Genomic DNA, 21976 nt, shown 5'->3' with positions numbered 1-21976 from the left:
AAAACGCGTCAATTTAATCCTTTTTATTATATATATCAATTACTTTCCACATTTGAAAAAGAAAACTTGTTTATGTTTCTTGATAGTTTAAAATTGTCAATAGTTATGTTAACTTTTAATGAAAGTATACTTTAAAAAAAAAAAATCTACGGATTATTATAAATACATCATCATGTAAAAACTTATTTTATTTTTTATTTTCCTTTCGTATGAATTTTTAAATTTTTTCATAAGTTAATTTTAATTTATCAAAAAAATATTATTTTTTATATCGTTAAAATCTTTTGGGAACAGTTTGTCTAAACATACTCAACAAGAAAACCTTTTAACTTTTTTTATGTGTGGTGTTATTCATTAAGCATATAAATTAATAAATTAATATTGCATTTGTATTAAAAACTAAACTGACACTTCTTTTAAAAATTATGTTTTTATGAGATGTATTAAGTATTTTCTTGGGTATACCTTAAAACTTCATGCATCAATAGTATATTAGAAGTAAATGAATAATCAATTAAAACAATAACAATATTAAGAAATTACACATAATTTCCTATTGTAGTTTAAATTTTTCACACAAATTAATAATAATAGTAATAAATATATCGCTTTTTAAAACAATTATATCAAAATCACTTAAGTCTCTTAGTAAGTACATTATTTTTATTGAAACAGATAAAATGATTAATTTGAAAAATATTGAGAATAAAAAAATCATTAAAAATCGAGAACATTAGCTGATTTTGTAATTTTAAAAAAAAATACTAATTAAAATTACAATAATTTTAGAGCAAAGATAATAATATTTTTATTAAATTCAGCATTTTTAATCATCCCTTAAATCTAAAATATTAATTAACTTCTTATTTCATGTACCAAAAGCTTACACGTACACTAATGAGTAAAATGATAAGATTTTATCCAAAGTCAGAGTAATTAAAAAGTAGTATATTTAATTAGCTTTGATTTTTACTTAACATTTAATTAGCTTTGATTTTTACTTAACATTTAATTAGCTTCTCCCTTTTTTTCCAAATTTTCTTATTACATTCCCTACACACAAAGCAATTACTGTTGATAAACCTTTTTTTCTTCATCCTACTTTTTTTTTGTTTTTCCTTTGTTTTTCTGTGGACACAGAAAGAATATGCAACTGTTGTGAAGTTTTCACACCCCTTTTGTTTTTCTATGATATTTGAACACAGATTTGAAGTTTTGGAAGTGAAAAGAAAAAAGTGGAGGAAGAACACTCTCTTATCTTAGGCCTTTGTGAAGGTAACAATATGAATATTTCATTTCAACATTCCTTTTATCTTCTCTTTCCCATCTTTTTCTTTCTTATATTTGTGTTTGTAGAATGTTGGATCTCTGAATCTTTGTCTTGGTGGTTGTGTTTTGTTTTGTCATTATTTTTCAATTTGGTGTTATTTAAATCATGTGAGTATTTTAGATTATATGCTAATTGGATGTTCATCATCATGTTTCACTGATCCAGCCTAAGATGCCTTTAATCTGTTTGTATAATAGCATGATTGCATTTACCACAAATAAATTGCATGATTATATATTGGGTTATCATTAAAATAAATTATTAAATAAAAATTAATTTTAAAGATAAAAAATATTAGTTGTTATATTGACTAAATTTGATATTAGTCTAAAATTAAAGAAAATATTTTTTTTTTAGTTGTTCTATTTAGTTTATGATCCCTCTATATTTTGTGATTGATAATTTTTTTATATTATTTTTTTATTTGGATTACTTTTTCTTTTTTATTTGTTATTTTTCACTAAATAAGATTAGTATATTAATAGTTTTTAAAATTAATTTTGTTTCGATTTAAGTTTGTTAAGATAAAGTCAATCACTGTATTTGAAATATTGTCCATTTTAAAACTCAAATCTCCGTCATGATTTTGTTTGTGTCTCAAAAGATTAAGAATGAATTAACATTGATCTTAACTTCTAAGCAATGCTTGACCGATACTGAACCTAGGAAAACAAATCCTAAAATATATTAAATGTTTAAAAAGGAGATGAAATAGAATAACACATACATATCTCATCATCATAATTAATACTAGAAGATGTATAACTCACTGAATAGTTCAAGTTGTAAAAAAATATGTAAAAATATATTTAGTTTTTCTATATGTCACAGTTAGTTTTCAATTTGGTGCTTACATTTTACTATTTTTTTTTATCAGCAACTTACATTTTACTATAATTTAATACCAATTTCAAGATATCAATACATCCACAAATAATGGGGATCAATTTTAAAATAATAATATGTATAAGAATTGAATTAAAAATTATTCTCTCAGATAAAAAATGTCTTCTTTTTATCTCTCATTTATAAAAATGAATCATTTGTATTAAAAGAAAAAGGATTAAAAAGAGACAATTTTTTTTAAATAGAAAAGATCAAATCTAACATGTTTTTATAAAAGAAACCATTATTTTGAAGGAGTAAAAGCAAATATTGTTCTATTTGCAGACATAGAAAAATATTCAAATCTAAAAACATTCATTTGAAGGATCAAGTTTAAAACAGACAGAAAAATACATAAGCATTAAAAAAACATGAAAATCCAAACCAATACTTATCACATGCTAGCTATTATCTAACTCACGAGCTTTGTTGCAGTTTCGTGGATAACAAAGTAACATCCAACAAAGATGTTTTCTTGCTCCGTCCTTGCATTTCAAGTCACAACTATCACTTTGTTGCATTGCAAATCATCACCTCTCTCTCTCTCTCTCATACACTTTGTTCATATTTACACAAACAAACCTCTCCATTTATCCCATAATCAACAACCTCACAACAATGCATGCTTTAACTTCAATCACAAAAGCATAGTTGCTGGACTTTTCACTGTGATTTTCTCCAGTCAGGTCTTAATTACTCTCTGTGTTTCTTTTCTCTCTTGTTTTTCTTAGTTATTGCTGTTTATTCATGCACATATATGGAGGATATTCCAATAACTAGAGTTATAGATAGACTATGAAAGATTGTAAGTAAAATTATTGAAGGAAGACTCCTAAAGTATTGGCTTTTTACAAAACACAATGGCATCTTTTCATTCATGCATGTAACCAACTCCATCAAGCTTGAAAAGGCTTTGAGTAGTGCTGTGTTAGTGCTTATCCTTTTCATCATATAGTGCCTCATCGTGTTGCTATGTGACAGCTTAATTCGAATTCAAGCAGAGATGCATATGGAAGGAGCAGTGAATATATAGAACATATATTCACAAACTTCTCAGGAAAAACTTCTGAAGAGAAAAAGAAAAAGAAAACATGAAATAAATCTCTTCATAATTTAAAAATGAGTTTATATATAAACTGATTTGTAGAAGTTCTCTTCTATACTTTTTAACAAAATTAGTTTTGAGTTGTACATGAGCTATTTTAACTTAGGAAGAAACTCATTTCATTTTCTTTTCTGGAAGTCATTATGCAGAAGTTTGTCTAAACATGACTGCAGATGTTTTCATAGAAATTAGAGAGGTTGCATGGTACAAGCATTTCAATGATTTTACTATTAGTTCTGGTCATTGAATCTTTGAAATCTTAAATCTATTCTATTTTAACTTATTAATAAACTAGCAAACTATATATAAGTGAATTTGACATCATATATTCAGCTCAAAACTTTAAACTTTTAGGTGTATTAATTCTTTTCACGTATATGATACTCAAGTTGCATATTTCTATTCAATGTAGAACTTTTTTACTTACACTTGCTACTCCATCAATTTCTTAATTGTTTAGGCACAAATTTATTATTGTATTGACTCTGCCTCATGACAATTATGATCTTGCTTTCCATATGGTATCATCTTTGACTTTTCATACAGCACTGGTTATCTAATAATATTGGTTGTTTTATGGTTTACCTTCTCCCTTTCAAGTTCAACTTACACTGAAGTGTTTGATTTTAAAATTGACATGGTGCAGAAACATATGCAATGATTATTTTGTTAATTTCATTAAAATTTGCAGAATCAACAAACATGGCTAATTTTGAAAAAGATGGGGAGCATAGGCCATCCGAAACACATGCACAACAGAATGAACATTTTAGGTTTGGGAAGGTTGTATCAAGGACAAGAAGTGCTTCAATTTCTGTTCCTGTGGTCTCCATGGAGCCATATGACAGAGAAACTAGTCTTGTGGGACATTCTGGTCCACTTCCTAGTGTAAGAAAACCCTCCTTAATGCATATGAGTGGGCCACTATATGCTACCAATGGAACTGAAAATCCTTTGCATCACACTAAAGTTGTGAAAGGAAACAAAGTAGTGGATAGCAAGACAGAAAAAATTTGTATTCTTAGCCTGAAAGATGAAAATCATTGCAGTAACAACTATGATAGAAAGAATGAACACTTGGTGAGGTCCAGGCTACTGGGAACATGTAATGATCCTTGTTGTACTACTTGCCCTACTTACTTCAAGGCCTCTATGCAAAGACTTCCAAAATCTTCCACTGTGTTTGATTCCCAGGTAATAAACTACTACTTTTGTTTAGAAATCATGGACTTCCATACTTTGAAGTTCATCCAAAATCTTCCACTGTGTTTGATTCCCAGGTAATAAACTACTACTTTTGTTTAGAAATCATGGACTTCCATATTTTGAAGTTCATGTTAAATATATTGTGGCATAATAAGAGAACTTTTCAGTTTTCAGTTGTGCATGCACTTTCGATTGACAATTTTCAGTTGTCTCCTTGTTTGTTCAACACTCACTGAAGGCCACTGACAAACTTTACTCTCACAGTTCTTGATCTTATTGTGGCCTTTTATATTTCCTTTTGTATACTTCGCTACACAATGAAGCTTATTTTAACTCATGCTTACAGTTTCACTTCCACAGTGCTCTTTATGGGGATGCCAAGGGTTTTGGGAGAAAATTTCTCTCTTTCTGCACTTCATGTGTTCCTGGAGTTATGAATCCTCACTCAAAAGTTGTACAACATTGGAACAAGCTTTTGGCCATTTTTTGCATGGGAGCAATTTTCGTGGATCCATTATTTTTGTTTCTAATCTATGTACAGAAGGTGTGATTGTTTTCATTTTATTTAATTGAAAAAATCGTCTAAGTTATATGATAAGTAGTTCTGACATTTTCAAGTTACTGTTTCTTTTGCAAATTTACTATACATTTTTCCCATTCATTGTATGCAGGATGACAAATGTATAGCTATCGACTGGGACACAAGAAAAATACTTGTTTTTCTTAGAACATTGAATGATACTGTGTATTTCTTGAACATTCTTCTCCAGGTGATTTCTCAATAACTAACTTCCTTTATAAAAAAGTGTGCTAAGCATGGTCCATAGTTGAGGAAATTGGAAGGAAAATAAAAGAAACAGAAATAGTTTTTCGTGAATATTGAATATGGTTGTTGAGATTTGAAGTATAGTTTTGTGCTTTTTCATAATTTAAAGCTTAATACTAATAACTATCAAGTTGCCCCTTTGCAGTTTAGGCTGGCCTATGTTTCTCCAGAGTCAAGGGTGGTTGGTGCTGGAGATTTAGTTGATCATCCCAAGAAAATTGCACTTCATTATCTGAAGGGTTATTTTCTTTTTGACCTGTTTGTTGTATTTCCTCTTCCTCAGGTAAATTTCTTCCTGTCTCCCTTTCTTCATTAACTGAAGGCTTATTTTCTATTTCTTTTTTCTGTAAGTTTTCTCATTGTGACTTGATATTTTTAGGGTATCCACTTGTATATATTTCAAGTTTCTAATGTGGATTATGATCCAGCCTTACAGTTGAATGCAAAAACTTGATACTTTCTTTCCATTTCTTGGAAATCATCAGCTTTGTATATAACACTCCATGCACAGGAAGTATTTCAAGTCAGAAAGTTAATGTTGATCATACAACCAAAATAGATATTCTAAATTAGATTGAACTAAAACTTTCTTCTGTTTTTATGTATACACTAAAAAAACCATTAAATAAAAACCAAATTTAGAGACAAAAAATAATTAGTCATTGACTAAACTAGATATTATCTTATAAACTAAAAATATTATTGGTATCTAAAGTAGTTATTATTATTCATAAAATTTATATAAATTGGTATCTAATTAGCTATCAAAGTTTAAGCTATGATTGACGCCTTCTAAGATTGCTCAAGTTTGAAACTGATTACACTTTTGGTTTGTCATTCTGAGAAACATATTTTCGGTGGATATGATCATCTGCTTATGTACAAATAGGTGAAAGGGGAAAGAAAGTGTTTTTATTCTGTTAAAAAAATGAATCAACAATGGGATTTAGTATATGCTCATCAAACTCCTTGCCATAATGAAATATGTGCAGATAATGATATTTTTTGTCCTACCAAGCCGCTTGGGGGCATCTGGAGCAAACTATGCAAAGAATCTTCTGCGTGCAGCTATCCTTGTGCAGTATATTCCCAAATTATTCAGGATCCTGCCTCTGCTAATAGGACAATCTCCAACAGGATTTATATTTGAGTCAGCTTGGGCAAATTTCATCATAAATCTTCTCATTTTCATGCTTGCTAGCCATATTGTTGGCTCTTGCTGGTATCTCTTTGGTCTACAGGCGAGTGAAAACAACATTTGAAGCTTTTTTTTTAAATGAGAAAGAGAATGTTTGATTAAGTCTTTGTTTAAAACTAAAACGAAACATAATTTGTTTTTGTTGTCAATTTTTTTATTTGTTTGCTATGAAAACATAATTCAGTTTCTATTTTAACTTGTTTCCTTGACTTCTATACTCTTCAAACCACTGCTACAGTTTCCTTCAGCTCTCAATACAAAATTCACCAAACAAGATTTATGGTACATTTTTTCAAAAGCAGGAAAACAAGAATGAATTTCTTCCTTGCTGAATTTCATTATTTGTACCCTCACTGTAAAAAAAGCAAAAGAAATAGTACTGGATTCACATGAATGACTCTGTTTTCCAAGTGATATTGCACATAGTACAGGCAAAATGAAGTGTTACTGTCTTGTCTGTATGATATCAGTATATGCTATAAATTTAATCCTTCTAATTAATTTATTGATATTGATTGTACAATTCAGCTACCATAGTCTTGGATTCTTTAAAGAATGTGGTCCAATTGGAATCAGGAATTTGGTTCAGTAAACAAAGGTTGCTATTATCTTACTGTCTCTTTTTGTACATCTTCCTTATAGAGGGTTAATCAATGCTTGCGAGATGCTTGTGGAAAGACTCATATTGATAGATGCATGACAATCATTGATTGTGGAAGACAAGGTTATATCAGAAGCAAGTATTTTGACCAAGCATCAGCTCTATGGAACAACAACACAGATGCCATTGCTTGTTTGAATCCCTCACCCGGTGGTTTCCAATATGGGATCTATGTCAATACTGTACCTCTTACCATGGATATCAGTGTGCCTAACAAATATATTTATTCTCTATTCTGGGGGTTCCAGGTATGCATCTCATTCTTTTCTTTATTTGTTCCTTTAGCAGTAATTATGTACATTTAGTACATGTAAGGTATGAATATTGATTTCGGTGCAAATCTGAATGCATGTATGCAGCATATCTAGGAAGATGTAAGCTTTTTAGTTTTCATATAACAATTATCTACACAGATAGAATGCTAAGTTAAAAACAACTAAGTTATATGGAACCAAATCTCGCAAAACAATGTTACAAATGAGTCTTTCAATATAAGTTGAATGTTTATCCTTTTATGATTTGAGTGTTTGAGAAGTGTTTAAGCAGAAGTGTTCACTCACTCTTGATTGGTGTTCAAGCCATTCAAGTTGTTCCGAAGAAGTGTTTCAGCCAAACATAATTTTTTTCATTATGGCATGATTGAAAAGTTTCTCACATGTTACCATCTGCAAACCCTTTTTCTTTGTTAACTTATTTGGCACCCAGTGAACTCTAGAACATATCATAAAGTCCAGAGCAAACGAACTCTAACTTAAGCTCTTCAGTGACAGAACATGAATGATTTGATGCCTTCCCAATTGTAGTATAATATCTACAGTATGTTTAATGCAGCAAATTAGTACTCTCGCTGGCAGTTTAACCCCAAGCACGTTTTGGGGAGAAGTCCTTTTTACAATGGCCATTATAGGATTGGGACTCTTGCTTTTTGCAGTTCTCATTGGAAACATACATAACTTTCTTCAAGGTCTTGGAAGAAGGTACACACATAACTTATCTACAACTAAGTCTTAATTTTTTTTATAGTGTTCTTATATTACAATGCATCTGATATATTTTCTTACATGTCACTTGCAGAAGGCTAGAAATGCAACTCAGAGGCCGCGATGTTGAGCAATGGATGAGGCATCGTCGTTTACCAGAAGATCTAAGAAAGTACCAAATATTTCAAATTTCTTTAACAAATTATATTGATATACCACACTTAATGTATAAGTGATAGATTAATATTTCTTATGCAGGAAAATACGAAGGTCTGAACAGTATAATTGGGCTGCAACAAAAGGGGTGAATGAAGAAATAATTCTAGAGAATTTGCCAGAAGATCTTCAGAGAGACATAAGACGTCATCTCTTCAAATTTGTTAAGAAAGTATGCACTACAATACTTGTGGCATAATGATGTTATTATAGTAACACCATTTATAATGATTGCTATGAGAATGATTGCTGTTAACATATTGGATGAAGTTGTGTAGTCCTTAGGTCTTTTCTCTCTGAGTAAGAAACTATAAATGAAGGATGGAACTTAAATTTAAATATTTTGAAGGCAAAGCTTTATGATCTTCATGGTCAAACCAACACCATACATCAAGTTCCAACAAATATTTGACTTTTTTTTTATATATAAAGTTTTCATGTTAGGCATCACTATGCAACTCTAACATCACTATGCAACTTGACATGAAATATTTGACTCTTTTACTTAACGTTGGTAGGTTCGAATATTCACCCTTATGGATGAGCCTGTCTTGGATGCCGTTTGTGAGAGACTGAGACAGAAGACATACATAAAAGGAAGTATAATTTTGAACCAAGGTTGTATAGTTGAGAAGATGGTCTTTATTGTGCGTGGAAAATTGGAGAGCATTGGAGGAGATGGAGTTGGAGTTCCCTTGTCTGAAGGAGATGTTTGTGGTGAAGAACTTCTGACATGGTATCTTGAAAATTCTTCTTCTGTAAGCACAGGTATAGCTATACTTGGTATAATGGCAACATGCTTGTTAACCACACTTCACTAGGAAATAAGCAAAAACACCAAACGAGAAACAGCACAAGTAATCAACATTTTTTTTTCACTTGCAGATGGTAAAAAAGTAAGGCTTCCAGGGCAGAGGTGGCTTAGCAACAGGACAGTGAAGTGCCTAACAAATGTGGAGGCATTTTCAATCCGAGCTGAAGATCTTGAAGAAGTCACAAGCCGGTTCATGAGATTCTTGCGGAATCTTCGTGTTCAAGGATCTCTAAGGTCATTTATTTCCAGGTTTTCTAGTCTTGTCTATGTTAAGAAGAATTCTAAGAACAGAAGAGATGAAAGCCTATTATACCAATGAAATGATTTTCTATGAATAAATTTTAATGCTTTGTGATTACTTTGTTTTTCATATATAGTTATGTGTCACAAGTTTGAGAATTTCACTAGTAATAAACCCACTTTCTTTTCTTCAAATTCATGGTTCTGTCATGATCATTTGATCGTTTTGTTATGGCAGGTATGAATCACCTTACTGGCGATCCTTGGCAGCAATTCGAATTCAGGTTGCATGGAGATACAGGAAGAAACGTAGAAGTCATTCTATCACCTCACAATTAGATCAATCAATGAACTTGTAGAGTATTCACCTTGCTACCTACTGTTACCTCCAACCCAACATGGCAATTTTCTAGAAATTTGTTTGTCTTTTTTGTTAAACTTTAGTCAAATTATCTCTTCAGTTAAGATTTTTTCGTTAGACTTTTGTCAAATTATATAAGCCTAACTTAATCTCATAAAACCGGTTCTTAAAATAAGGTTTGCACCCACTTATATGCTATGAAAGACTCTAATATCTAGTCAATGTGGGATCTCCAACATGGTGGGAATAACTTCTTAAGTGATCCTAGAATGCGATTAAACTGAATGATGGGTGGTGGTTGATGCATTTGAAGCATGCCATTGAAGAAGGTAACGAAAGTGAGAGAGAGAAAGTTGAAGATATTATATGAAAATATGTTTTTTATTGACTATTTCATATTATTTTTAAAAATACGAATACTTATATAAATTTAAATGTGTGTATTTATTAAATTTTGCTTAAACCTCTTGGCCTAGTTATAGAGTCCAACTTTGAGGCAAAAGAAGCTTCTTCTTGCAATTGATTTTTCTGGTCTAACTGAGACAATATAATCCAAAATCTTGTGACTTATTTTGACTTTTAATCTTCACCTAGGTTTTGATTATTCAAAAAAATATATGTATTAAATTTTGTTCTTCAATCTCTATACTAGATTTGAATGTCACAATATCTAGTTTTATCCTAATTATGTATGTAATGTTTCACATAACTAATCCACAAGATGGAAAATTAGTTAAAGTTGAAAAACTTGTTAATAGTTATAAATAATTGTTAAACTAAATTATTAAATTATATGCATTTGGTGTAAATTATCAATTAAAATTATTTTTTCCTTATGACATAACACTTTAAATTTGTATTTAAATTATCAATTGTTACCATTTTTCTTATATTATAACATTCCAAATTTTAAAATACTAATTTCTAACAAAAGCTAAATCAAAATTGAGTTCTAACACATTATTTTTAACGTAAAATATTTCCAAAATCTTAATTTAATCTTCACATTGATTAAATGCCTAAACATTATCTTTATACAAGACAATATCGTTCAAAATATAAATTAAATTATAAAAATAAAATTAATTTCCCTTATGTTAATTCTTATTGTATTCTAAAAATGAAAATTAATGATCAATGATAAGAAAAGAAAAAAAATATTAGAATAACCATAAAATTATCAAAGATTTAAAATATAAAAAAAATTGTCTTATATGGAAGCTTTTATATAAAAAAAATATATAAAAAAATTCAGTAAGGACTAAAACTAACCAGAGTTATATTTGAAAATATTAAAATCATGTTTAAAATTAAATTAGTATATAGAAAAAAAATTGAAATTGGTCTTCTATTTTTTTATAATTAAGACTAAAAGTAATATTAAATTTAAGTAACCAACTTGAGCATCGAAAACTTACTTGTGTGTACAAACACTACTTATCTCTTTGTTAAGATAATGAAGAATTTATTTCATTTTATCACAATGTATTCTTGTAGGTTAAGAACTATATGTTATTAACAAATTTCCAACAATTTATATCATATAAGTACAATAAGCAAGATACATCATGCTCCTATAACAATAAGATATAGGAGACACAGTACGTGAAAAATATGAAAACAAATTCACGCACATTATTAAAGTATAATTTTTTAATTAGATAATATGAAAAATAAGCTCTTAATCAAAGTATTTGAGTTAATATTCTTGAAAATACTTAAAATGTCATAATCTAATGCTTTACATCAATTTAAATTATAAAATATATAAGTGATACACTTAGTGAATATATGAATGTATAAATTGTATCGATCGGGGTTGAATGAGAGTCATGTCACTTAGTATCATTGATCGATCGATCAGGTAAATAATCACATAACAGACTGAATGAGTCACATCACTCGGTAGCATTGACTGATCAACCACATTACGGGTCAAATGAGTCATTTTATCTAGTATCATTGACTGATCGATCGAGTGATCAACCACATAAAGAACAAATTGAAACATAAATGACAAGTAAGGAAACATCCTATAAATCAGGGTAACCTCCCTACAAATCCAGACTACATCCCATCAAAACTATGAGAAATCAACTAACATTGATTGATTGAAAATATGCGCTAAATACGATCCATGAATCAAATAGTTCACTACCAAACACTATAAATAAGCATTTTACAAAGGAGTAATGTATGTTTTTATCAAATACATTATACTCTTATACAAAGTATTGATTTGATTGTTGGAGAACCTTTTGCAGGTTAACTCCTCCTAACCGGATTATGAGTACGAGAAGAATGAATGAGAAGTGACCGAGGGATAAAAAACCATTGTTAAATCCAGTTCCAAATACTGTGTCTAGACCCACTTTGTCTATACAATTCCATAAATCATAATCAGAATCAACATATCTATAAAAAAAAACATGTTTTCATATTTTTCTAATAATTCTTAATAAAAAAATTTTAAAAAAGTTTTGGTAGGTTGTGGCCAAACCAACTACCTTATCACAATATAGATAACGTAGATTTTTGTTTTGTTTGTTAGTTTCTCAATTTTTTTTCTTTTCATTTATCCTTTACTTTTTCCACTTTTTATGAAAAAAAAAGTTATTCTTACAACTTCTCTAAAAATTATATATGCAAACATGACTTCAAACATAAACACTACCCTAAAAATTATATACTGTTTCATTTATGTATGAGACTTCGTCCCCGAGTGAGTTATTAATAATTTATTATTTTGTTTCAAAGATTGTTTATAACAATAATAGTTATTATAATTATAAAAACACAAAAATAAATAAAGAACGAATAATAAACGATTTAAAAAATTTAAACAAAATAACATCAATAGAAGGTAACAAAAATAATTTATGAAAGTAAAGATAGTTACATTTTATTTATAAATACAACTATAACTTAAATTATACAATCTCAAAGTTCACTAATCACTTAAGACTATCAAATAAAAAATACAGAAAAATAATTAAAAATCAGTGTAATAATTATTATTCATAACATAAGAAAATTTTAATACTCATCTCCATTTTGGAAAAGTAAAATGACTACTAATCCATATTTATTATATAAATAGATAGAATTAGTTATTGATTTCATTAAAAATTAAAACAACTATTTAAGAAAAATAGGATTATGAAAAATAGCAAGTAAAATTTGTCCTAAAGAATCCTAATACTAATTATTGTAATAAAAGCAATGTTTTGAAAAAAAAAGGAAGTTACATGAGACAATGGTGAATTTGGTAGAATGAAATCCATAACCGTCCAGATTTGACACGTGGCAAGTTGCAAATGAGATGAGATCCTAATCTGTCCGTTCTTTTGCCTCACTCGTATCTCCTTAAGCCACGTGACCCCTCACGTGTCTCCTTTCCATCATCCAAGGGATCTCTCCCTACCACACTTTCTGAATCCTTCACGCGCCTTCGTCATCCCACCGTCCATTCCTCACCTGTTTCCGAATCCGCCACGCAACTAACAGACACGTGGCGCCAAACCAACGGCTCTCCAAATATTGTTATTTTAACCTTATCCTCATTTCTCTCACTCTTCCCCTATAAATAGGACTCCCCTTCCTCCAATTTTCCCCTCACTTCATTCACTGAACCCTAAACAAGTTTCTATTTTTCGTCATTGCTCGTATCTTATCCTACCAATTTTTTTGGAAGAATTCTAATAACAAAGAAGATTTCAATCCAATTGTAAATCGGGAAATCTCAGAGAATTTTTCAATCCAATTTTGAATCACAAAACTGTCCAAGATTTGAATTCGATTGCTATTTCGAAAATGGCGTTGAGCATGACTCACCAGATCGGGAGCATGGCCGGTGCGGCGATGGAGTCCTCCTTCAATAACGGCGATTCGACGGCGGCGGTGGTGGTGAAGTCGCCGGGGACGAGTCTGAAGTGCAAGGCGATGAGGACGGATGGCGTGGATGGACTGTCGCCGCCGATGAGTCCGTGCATGACGACGGATGCAAGAGCGGTGCGGGCGGATCTGTCGGCGGTGTGTAAGGCGTTGGCGACGGAGGTGGAGGTGGCGGAGGAGAAGGAGCACGCCGAGGGAGGAAAGAAGGGAGAGGGGAGTGGCGTGCCGGTGTTCGTGATGATGCCGCTGGACAGCGTGACGGCGGGGAACACGGTGAATCGGAGGAAGGCGGTGAACGCGGCGATGGCGGCGCTGAAGAGCGCGGGGGTGGAGGGGGTGATGATGGACGTGTGGTGGGGTCTGGTGGAGAGAGAGAAACCTGGAGAGTACAATTGGGGCGGGTACGTGGAGCTCATGGAAATGGCCAAGAAACATGGCCTCAAGGTTCAGGCCGTCATGTCCTTTCATCAATGCGGCGGTAACGTCGGAGATTCCTGCACGTGAGTAATACCATTTCTTCGTTCTTTATTCCTGTTCTATATTTTCTAATGGTTAGTGTGTGAATGTTTATTACTTTTTGGTTTATTTTTTCTTAAATTATTTTTTGTTTATATGAATTTGTAAACTAACGAAGGATAGTGACATAAGAAGACCGAAATCTAATTGCATGTGAATAGATTATTAGGATTAATATTTTTTTATAGTAATGGATCTTGAGAAAGAGTTTTAGTTTATTACGACTTGAAAAAAAATATAATTTGTGACAGTTAATCAATTACAAAAACAGTTCTACATGTTTCTGGAATCTAGATATTAATTTAACATAAAAAGTAAGATACATATTTTTTGACATAAAAAGTAATGGTTTTTTAGGGCTCAATTTAAGTTTCTTTACGTTTTTCAAAATTACGTAAGATCTTCATCCGAAATTTGCGTTCATTGTTTTGTGGTAGGGAGAGATGAACCCATGGCATGTGAGGTGGAGTGGACTTGTATTACTTTGCTTCTAAGTGTAGAATTAGCTTTTCTATTGAATGAACTAGGAACTTGAATTATTAAGTATTATTGGGTCTTAAGTATTATTTAGCCTTTTTCTCTTTTTGCTGAATTATTAGTGTTTTATTTTCATAATGATTGGAAATTATTAAGTCAATTAAATGTTAATCCTTGTACTCTTTGGAATGAGTTTACACTCTCTTAAAATTAGGGATAAAGTAAGTTTCAATTTTTATTATAATCACAATAATTCAAAAAATAATTTTTTGAAAATATTATTATTTAAAGAGGCGTGGTGATGACGGTGCTGCGTGTCTGATTTGGTTTCGTTCTTTGTGGTTCTAGTGAAAAGTAGATAAAATACATGAGAAAGGTGTGTGGCTTAGCCTATGAAAAGTCCCAAAAATGGAACCACGTGAAGACTCTAGTTCCACGCATTCACGTCGTTATCCCCACAAAAAAGTAGAAAAAAGTTTTTAGGATCCACCTATAAGTTAGTGGTCCCGAGATCTTACTTTGCTTTTCAATCAATTTTTTTTTAAATATTTTAAAATTCTCATTTTCTTAAATAAAATCAATTCTATCCAATAATCCAAATGTGGCAAGTTGAAACTTCTAGATCCCTAAATACCAGTTCTTATCTGTGTGATTTTCTCGATGTTATCGCTATCAGTCTTGCATCTCGCACTGTTCTGGAATTCCATTTGTGTTCTTGGTGGGCTTATGAGATTGTTGTTGTTTTGTGTGTAGCATTCCCTTGCCCAAATGGGTTGTGGAGGAGATTAACAACGATCAGGATCTAGCATATACCGATCAATGGGGAAGAAGAAATTATGAGTATGTATCACTGGGATGTGATACTTTGCCTGTGCTCAAGGGCCGAACTCCAGTTCAATGTTATGCTGATTTCATGCATTCTTTCCGAGACACTTTCAAGCACCTCCTTGGTGACACTATAGTGGTAAATAACTTTCACCCTTTGTATACAGTTTTTCTTAGTCATGCTGTGATTTGTTATGCACTATATCTTCTTACCTGAAATCCGATTACTGGAATAATTCAGGAAATTCAAGTTGGGATGGGACCAGCCGGTGAGCTGCGCTACCCTTCTTACCCGGAGCAAAACGGGACATGGAAATTCCCTGGAATTGGTGCTTTTCAATGCTTTGACAAGGTAAATTTCTGGGTTTTTTTTCCTTATACTCTGTTTCCCTCTGTATATAACTGGTTTTGTTGGTAAATGTATTCTAAAATATCTTAAGATTTGTCAAAGAATGATTTTAGTCCTATATTTCAAAACTGGTTTTTTTTTATCATCTTTATATACATTTTTAAGGTTGATATTTTTACAGATGTGGTCGGTTTTCATTTCTAACCTTATGTTTCATATCTATTTGGCTTAGGGACCACATTTTAAGTAATACAAAAAACAACCAAAAATGATATTTTTTTAATATGAAAATAATGCATCCAAAACACAATTTATCCGAAAACCGAATTTTCCTATTTATATTAGTTGGGACCACATTTTCAGAAATACAAGAATAAAATATACTATTTTTTAATGTAAAAATAATGGATCCAAAACACATTTGATCCTAAATCCTATATTTAATTGGGACCACATTTTCAGAAATACAGGAATAAAAGATGTTATTTTTTAAATATAAAAATAATAATAATCTAAAAAGCACATTTTATCGTAAAATGAATTCAGTTTCTCTCTGTAAGTTAAAATCATTTTTTTTTTTGTATTTAATTTTTACAGAAGCATACATCGAACTTCTCTAAAATCATTGTCGCATAAGAATTTTATTTTATTTTCTTACAAATACTGAGAAAATTATTCAAATGCTATAGATTTGGTTTGCTTAGTATTTCTAATGCTTAATTATGCGGTGTGGTGCAGTATATGTTGGGAAGCTTAAAAGCTGCTGCTGAAGCTGAGGGTAAGCCAGAATGGGGAAGCACAGGCCCTACTGATGCTGGGCACTATAACAACTGGCCAGAAGACACTCCATTTTTCCGCAAAGAAGGTGGAGGCTGGAATAGTCATTATGGTGAGTTTTTCCTCACATGGTACTCTCAGATGCTGCTGAACCATGGTGATAGGATTCTCACATCAGCCAAGTCGATATTTGACAACACTGGAGTTAAGATCTCAGTGAAGATTGCTGGCATTCACTGGCACTACGGTTCAAGGTCTCATGCTCCAGAACTCACTGCAGGGTATTACAACACCCGTTTCCATGATGGCTACCTGCCCATTGCTCAAATGTTGGCACGCCATGGTGCCATTTTCAACTTCACCTGTATCGAGATGCGCGATCACGAGCAGCCACAGGATGCCCTTTGTGCTCCTGAGAAGCTGGTGAAGCAAGTGGCTCTGGCAACACAAAAGGCGCAGGTGGCACTTGCTGGCGAAAATGCACTGCCACGCTTTGATGATTATGCTCACGAGCAGATCATAAGGGCATCACAGTTGGATGTTGACGGTGACTCTGGTGACAGAGAGATGTGTGCATTCACATACCTGAGGATGAACCCTCATCTGTTTGAAGCAGATAACTGGAGGAAGTTTGTGGCGTTTGTGAAGAAGATGAAAGAGGGGAAAAGGGCAAACAAGTGTTGGGAAGAGGTGGAGAGGGAGGCAGAGCATTTTGTGCATATTACGCAGCCTCTTGTGCAAGAGGCTGCAGTGCTGATGCACTGAGAATTGTTGGAACATCCTTGTGTTGATAGGGATTAGGAAACAGTCACAACTGGGCTGTGTGAAAGTTTTAGTGAACCAGCAGCCCAGCTTTGTGGCTATGGAGATATCAAATTTTGTATTACATTGTTGTTTTCTATTGTATGTATCCACCTAAAACTTCTATTTCCACTTGTACAAACTAATTACTTATTTCTGTATCATTAAACTTATTTGGGACTATTTCATTGTATTTAATGCAATTTTCACAGATAATGAATTCTACTTTTGTTTCAGATACCTCTCCCAACCTTTCTTAATGTTCTCTTGTCACATACTCAACTGCATCAATACATTTTCTGGAAACCTTTTTATTTACTTTTTCTTCTTACAACTGTCAAACACCAGTAATACTTTCTATCAATCAAATAGTTATACTTTACGGAAACAATAACTGACCTACTGAGATCAGGAAAAAGGAAAATCTGTGGTGGGATTGTGTATTTTGTAGTTTTGTCCTTAAACATATATTGAAGTTAATCGTTGTCTTAATTCATAATTCATATCCATGAGAGCATAGTGTTGTGAAGTGTCTCTGATTGTATAATCCTGTAAAGTATTGATATTGAATTAGATAAAATGAAATTTTTTATTGTATAACTACGTCTCATAATATAATATTATACTAAAATAATAATAATAATAATAATAAATATGCTTAAAATTAAAATTAAATTAAAATATTGTTTATGATGATTTGACAAAAATGAAGTGTCAAAATATCATGAGCCATTGAAAGATGATGAAGATGATGTATCATGATAAAGATTATTTGAGGTTGTACTTTCGTTGCATAACTAAATATGAGTGAGAGCAAAATCAATTATTCCTAACACATAAAATTATATCTTAACACATAATCACATAAGATCATATCTTAACACATAATCATAATCAATTACATTTTTCTTGCAAAAGAATGTGTTTGAAATTGTTGCAATGAACTTTAATATTTTCTGTCACTAATGAAATTTTATGTTATAATTTTGCTTCCATAAAAAAAATTCAACTTTTTTCTCCAATTCATTATAACATACACATACATATTTAATTTAATCATTTACAAATTAATTTTAAGAAAACAAATTCAAGGACATTTTAATAAATGATTAAATTAAACATTTTTTTTTCATTTTCACTCACTTTCCATATGTTCAAATAACTTTTCTTTTTACTTTTTTTTTTTTTTCATCCTTTCCTTTTGTTTCCACCATCACCAATCCAAACAAAACAAAACATTATTAGTGTTGATAAATTATTTAGACTTAATTCACTTAACCAGCCATGATTAGACCTAACGAAAAGGGTTAATCCTTCACGTCAATACAAACGTATGAGAGACATAATAAAAGACTTGCAGAAATTTCAATACCACAGAAAATTGCTTACCAGTTATTGTGCACTTGGGTAGAAGACAAAACCATTTCAATGTTTTCTGCACCAAGTTTGCTGAATCAACCTCTTAACTCCTTCTTTTATTTCAGTTCTTATTTCATACATCAATGGTTGCGTGATCTACTACACTATACAACATTTCAATTAATTACAATTTTTTTGTCAATTTTCATATATGTACAAAAATATTTTGAACACTAATTCTAAAATTTTGGCAAAGAAATACTTGATGATTCTCATGACTGACATGTAATAAGATAAACCGTGTCAATTAGAAAACCACACTTTGAAACTTGTTTGATGAATGATTGGTGTGAAAATATGACTATTGAAATGGCTTTCACATATTATCTTAGAAATTGAAATACCAATGATTCTCCATAAATCTTGTAAGTATTGCTTACTAGTTGCTTCTCTTTAAGACTTTTCTTCCTTGTTATCAAAAGTATGCTTGGAAAAAAAAGGAAGTTTTTATAAATTTATTTTGATTTATTTTAATATTTTTATTATATATGATTTTATTATTATTTTTCTATATATTATTATTTTTAAATTTGTACCTTTTTCTTCTAATATTTATATTACTAATATTATTAAAAAAATTGTTATATAAAAATATTTATATTAATTATTATATATTATTTTTTTATTATTATATTATATAATTGATTATATATAATATAATTAATTGTAATAAGAATTATTAGATAATCGATTATGTTAGAACAATTGATTGTGTTATACATAATTGATTATCACATCTAACAATGTTTCCTGTCTTTTAAGCATCAAACCTTTCGTTGTCTCTTCCAACTAAACAAGCTATCACAATTATCAATCTCTCAAATTATTAATGCAAAAAATGAGTGTTGATTCAAACAATAAAAGAAAAAAAAACAGTTTTTTTAGAGGAAAAAATAAAAACAATCTTTTTAATTAGAATAGACTAATATGAAAATTAATTTGTAAAAAATTTCTTATATTAACTCCTCTAAAAAAATATTCTATAAAAAATTAGTTTTAATCTATAAATTATATTTTTTTCTCTCTAATTATTGCAAAATGTCTACGTTATAATATTTATTTAAGGAATTACCTATTTTACTAATGCAACTTCCTAAACATCATAGATTTTGATTGGGTATTTAAGAAAAGATAAATATTTCTAATTAATTAGTTCAAAAACCATTTTTGAATTGTTTAATATTTATAAAAAAATATATTAACTTCACTTATTATTGACCTATATACTTACCTTATTCATAACATTATTTTTCAGTATAAATTATACTTCTAAAGTTTTTTTTTCAGACCTTATCTCACTTTTCTCTCTTTTTTCTTTTTCTCTGCAAGTCTCTGACTTCTTATAAACTTTTGTAGTTTGGAAGTTTCAAATGACTTGTTCATTACATTATGCAAATAAGTCCTTGAAGCCAACGCGAATTCACATGTTGAAAGCAACTTTATTAGTAATAATTTTAGTTTGTGAGAACATTATTTTTAAATAGCATAATTAAAAAAAATGTATCTAAATAACCCTGAAGCAATAATATTTATAGGATTTAAAGGGGACTTAACCTTAAATCTTTCTTTGAATCATATTAAATTAGAAATAAAATTGGATAACTTCAATTCCTTAATTAGGGCTACATGTGATGAACATGATTTTAGGTGCCCCTTTCATAAAGGAATATACCATCTCATACACATGATGAATGTGTCATTAGGGTATTTTAGAAGTTGAGACAACATGTGAATTTTCTTATTATCAACCAACCTAACTTAGAAAACAAACATGGTCATGTTGGATATGAACAAAATTTTGAAGCACAGGAAACCCACAAGATGCATGTGTGGTTGTGTTTGTTTTTTGTGAGGATTAATGAATTTAGTTCACCCACTTTACTTTACTCAAATCATTTTTTAATAATGGGGTTTGTTTAATACATTAGATTTTGTGTCTTTATCTAATAATGAGATTTGTTAGAGAATTTACTTTAAAAAAAAATCTTATCCCTTCTTAAAAATGGTTGTGGATTAATACGAATTCAATGATATTGAAAGTGAATTAAATTATAAATAATTATTTATAACTTCTTAGTGTTTGTTCTCATGAATAGAAAAAAAATGTTTGGAAGAACATTAATTTTAGAATTTGCAACTTCTTAGTGTTTATTCTCATGAATAGAAAAAAAAATGTTTGGAAGAACATTAATTTTAGTGGGTTTAGGGTTTAGGATTTAGGGTTAAAAGTGTTGAAGGTTGACTAATTCAAAAGTCAAAAGTGAGAATAAATTAGTAGTTAGTTTGTTGTGGGTACCACTATAAATAGAGTTTGTGTGTATACGTGCAAATGTGTGCATATAACAGAAAGTGTATTTTTTCTCCCAGTTTTGTATTCTTCTGCTTCAGTTTGTTTAGCATTCTTTTTCATTTCTTTTCTCCAACAAACTGGTATCCAGAGCGTAGTTCAGATTCAAGGGCGTTCTTGTGGGTTGATCTACAATGGGACACACCAGCGCAACCTTACAGTCGAACCTTCTTGTTCTTGATGGCAAGAACTGGAATCGATGGAGTATCCAGATGAAAGCCATTTTCGGCTTTCAAGAAATCACGGAGATTGTTGAAAATGGCTACCCAGAACTTGCTACAGATGCAACAGAAGCACAGAGGGTGGCACACAAGGAAAACAAAAAGAAAGACTGCAAAGCCATGTGTCTTCTTCATCAGAGTGTCGACGATGCACACTTTGAGAAGATTGCATAAGCAAAGATGTCACAGAAGGCATGGCAGATTCTGGAGAAATGTCATCAAGGAGCAGATCAATTGAAGAAGGTGCGTCTCCAAACTATGAGACGCCAGTATGAGTTGATGCAAATGGAGTCAAATGAAAAAATTGCTCAATTCTTTAATCGAATCCTCACTCTCACCAATGCTATGAAGGCATGTGGTGAAACGATGACTGATCAAGCGATTGTTGAGAAGGTATTACGGTCCCTAACCCCTAACTTTGACCACATTGTTGTGGCCATTGAAGAATCCAGGAAACTTGAAGAACTGAAGGTTGAAGATCTTCAAGGCTCCCTCGAGGCACATGAGCAGAGGCTCATTGAAAGGTCC

The 21976-nt window shown here is 31.0% G+C and overlaps 2 protein-coding genes across 5 annotated transcripts; both read left to right on the top strand.

The window, feature by feature from the left end:
* The first annotated feature begins 1070 nt into the window (after window positions 1–1070).
* Window positions 1071–9939, top strand: LOC137837875 (probable cyclic nucleotide-gated ion channel 20, chloroplastic). 4 transcript variants are annotated; one of them, XM_068647034.1, is made up of 13 exons: window positions 1071–1275; window positions 4012–4514; window positions 4873–5070; window positions 5198–5296; window positions 5498–5635; window positions 6345–6593; window positions 7193–7459; window positions 8043–8188; window positions 8286–8363; window positions 8450–8579; window positions 8926–9175; window positions 9293–9455; window positions 9700–9939. In XM_068647034.1, the coding sequence occupies exons 2-13, from the start codon at window positions 4023–4025 to the stop codon at window positions 9818–9820; spliced, it is 2331 nt and encodes a 776-aa protein (XP_068503135.1). In that variant the 5' UTR covers window positions 1071–1275; window positions 4012–4022; the 3' UTR covers window positions 9821–9939. The 4 variants fall into 4 exon arrangements, with proteins under 4 accessions (XP_068503135.1, XP_068503137.1, XP_068503136.1 ...); XM_068647036.1 differs by having other exon boundaries at window positions 1148–1275; window positions 4887–5070; XM_068647035.1 differs by lacking the exon at window positions 1071–1275 and adding an exon at window positions 2772–2901.
* A 3068-nt stretch (window positions 9940–13007) lies between these two features.
* Window positions 13008–17697, top strand: LOC137837874 (beta-amylase 1, chloroplastic). Its single transcript, XM_068647033.1, has 4 exons — window positions 13008–14216; window positions 15463–15673; window positions 15776–15886; window positions 16622–17697. Exons 1-4 carry the CDS (start codon window positions 13636–13638, stop codon window positions 17423–17425), a joined length of 1707 nt encoding a protein of 568 aa, XP_068503134.1. The 5' UTR covers window positions 13008–13635; the 3' UTR covers window positions 17426–17697.
* Window positions 17698–21976: the final 4279 nt, after the last annotated feature.

Source organism: Phaseolus vulgaris, chromosome 4 (genome assembly GCF_000499845.2).
Source record: "Phaseolus vulgaris cultivar G19833 chromosome 4, P. vulgaris v2.0, whole genome shotgun sequence".
In the NCBI taxonomy this organism is placed as follows: domain Eukaryota; kingdom Viridiplantae; phylum Streptophyta; class Magnoliopsida; order Fabales; family Fabaceae; genus Phaseolus; species Phaseolus vulgaris.
This window is presented reverse-complemented; position numbering and strand designations above follow the sequence as displayed.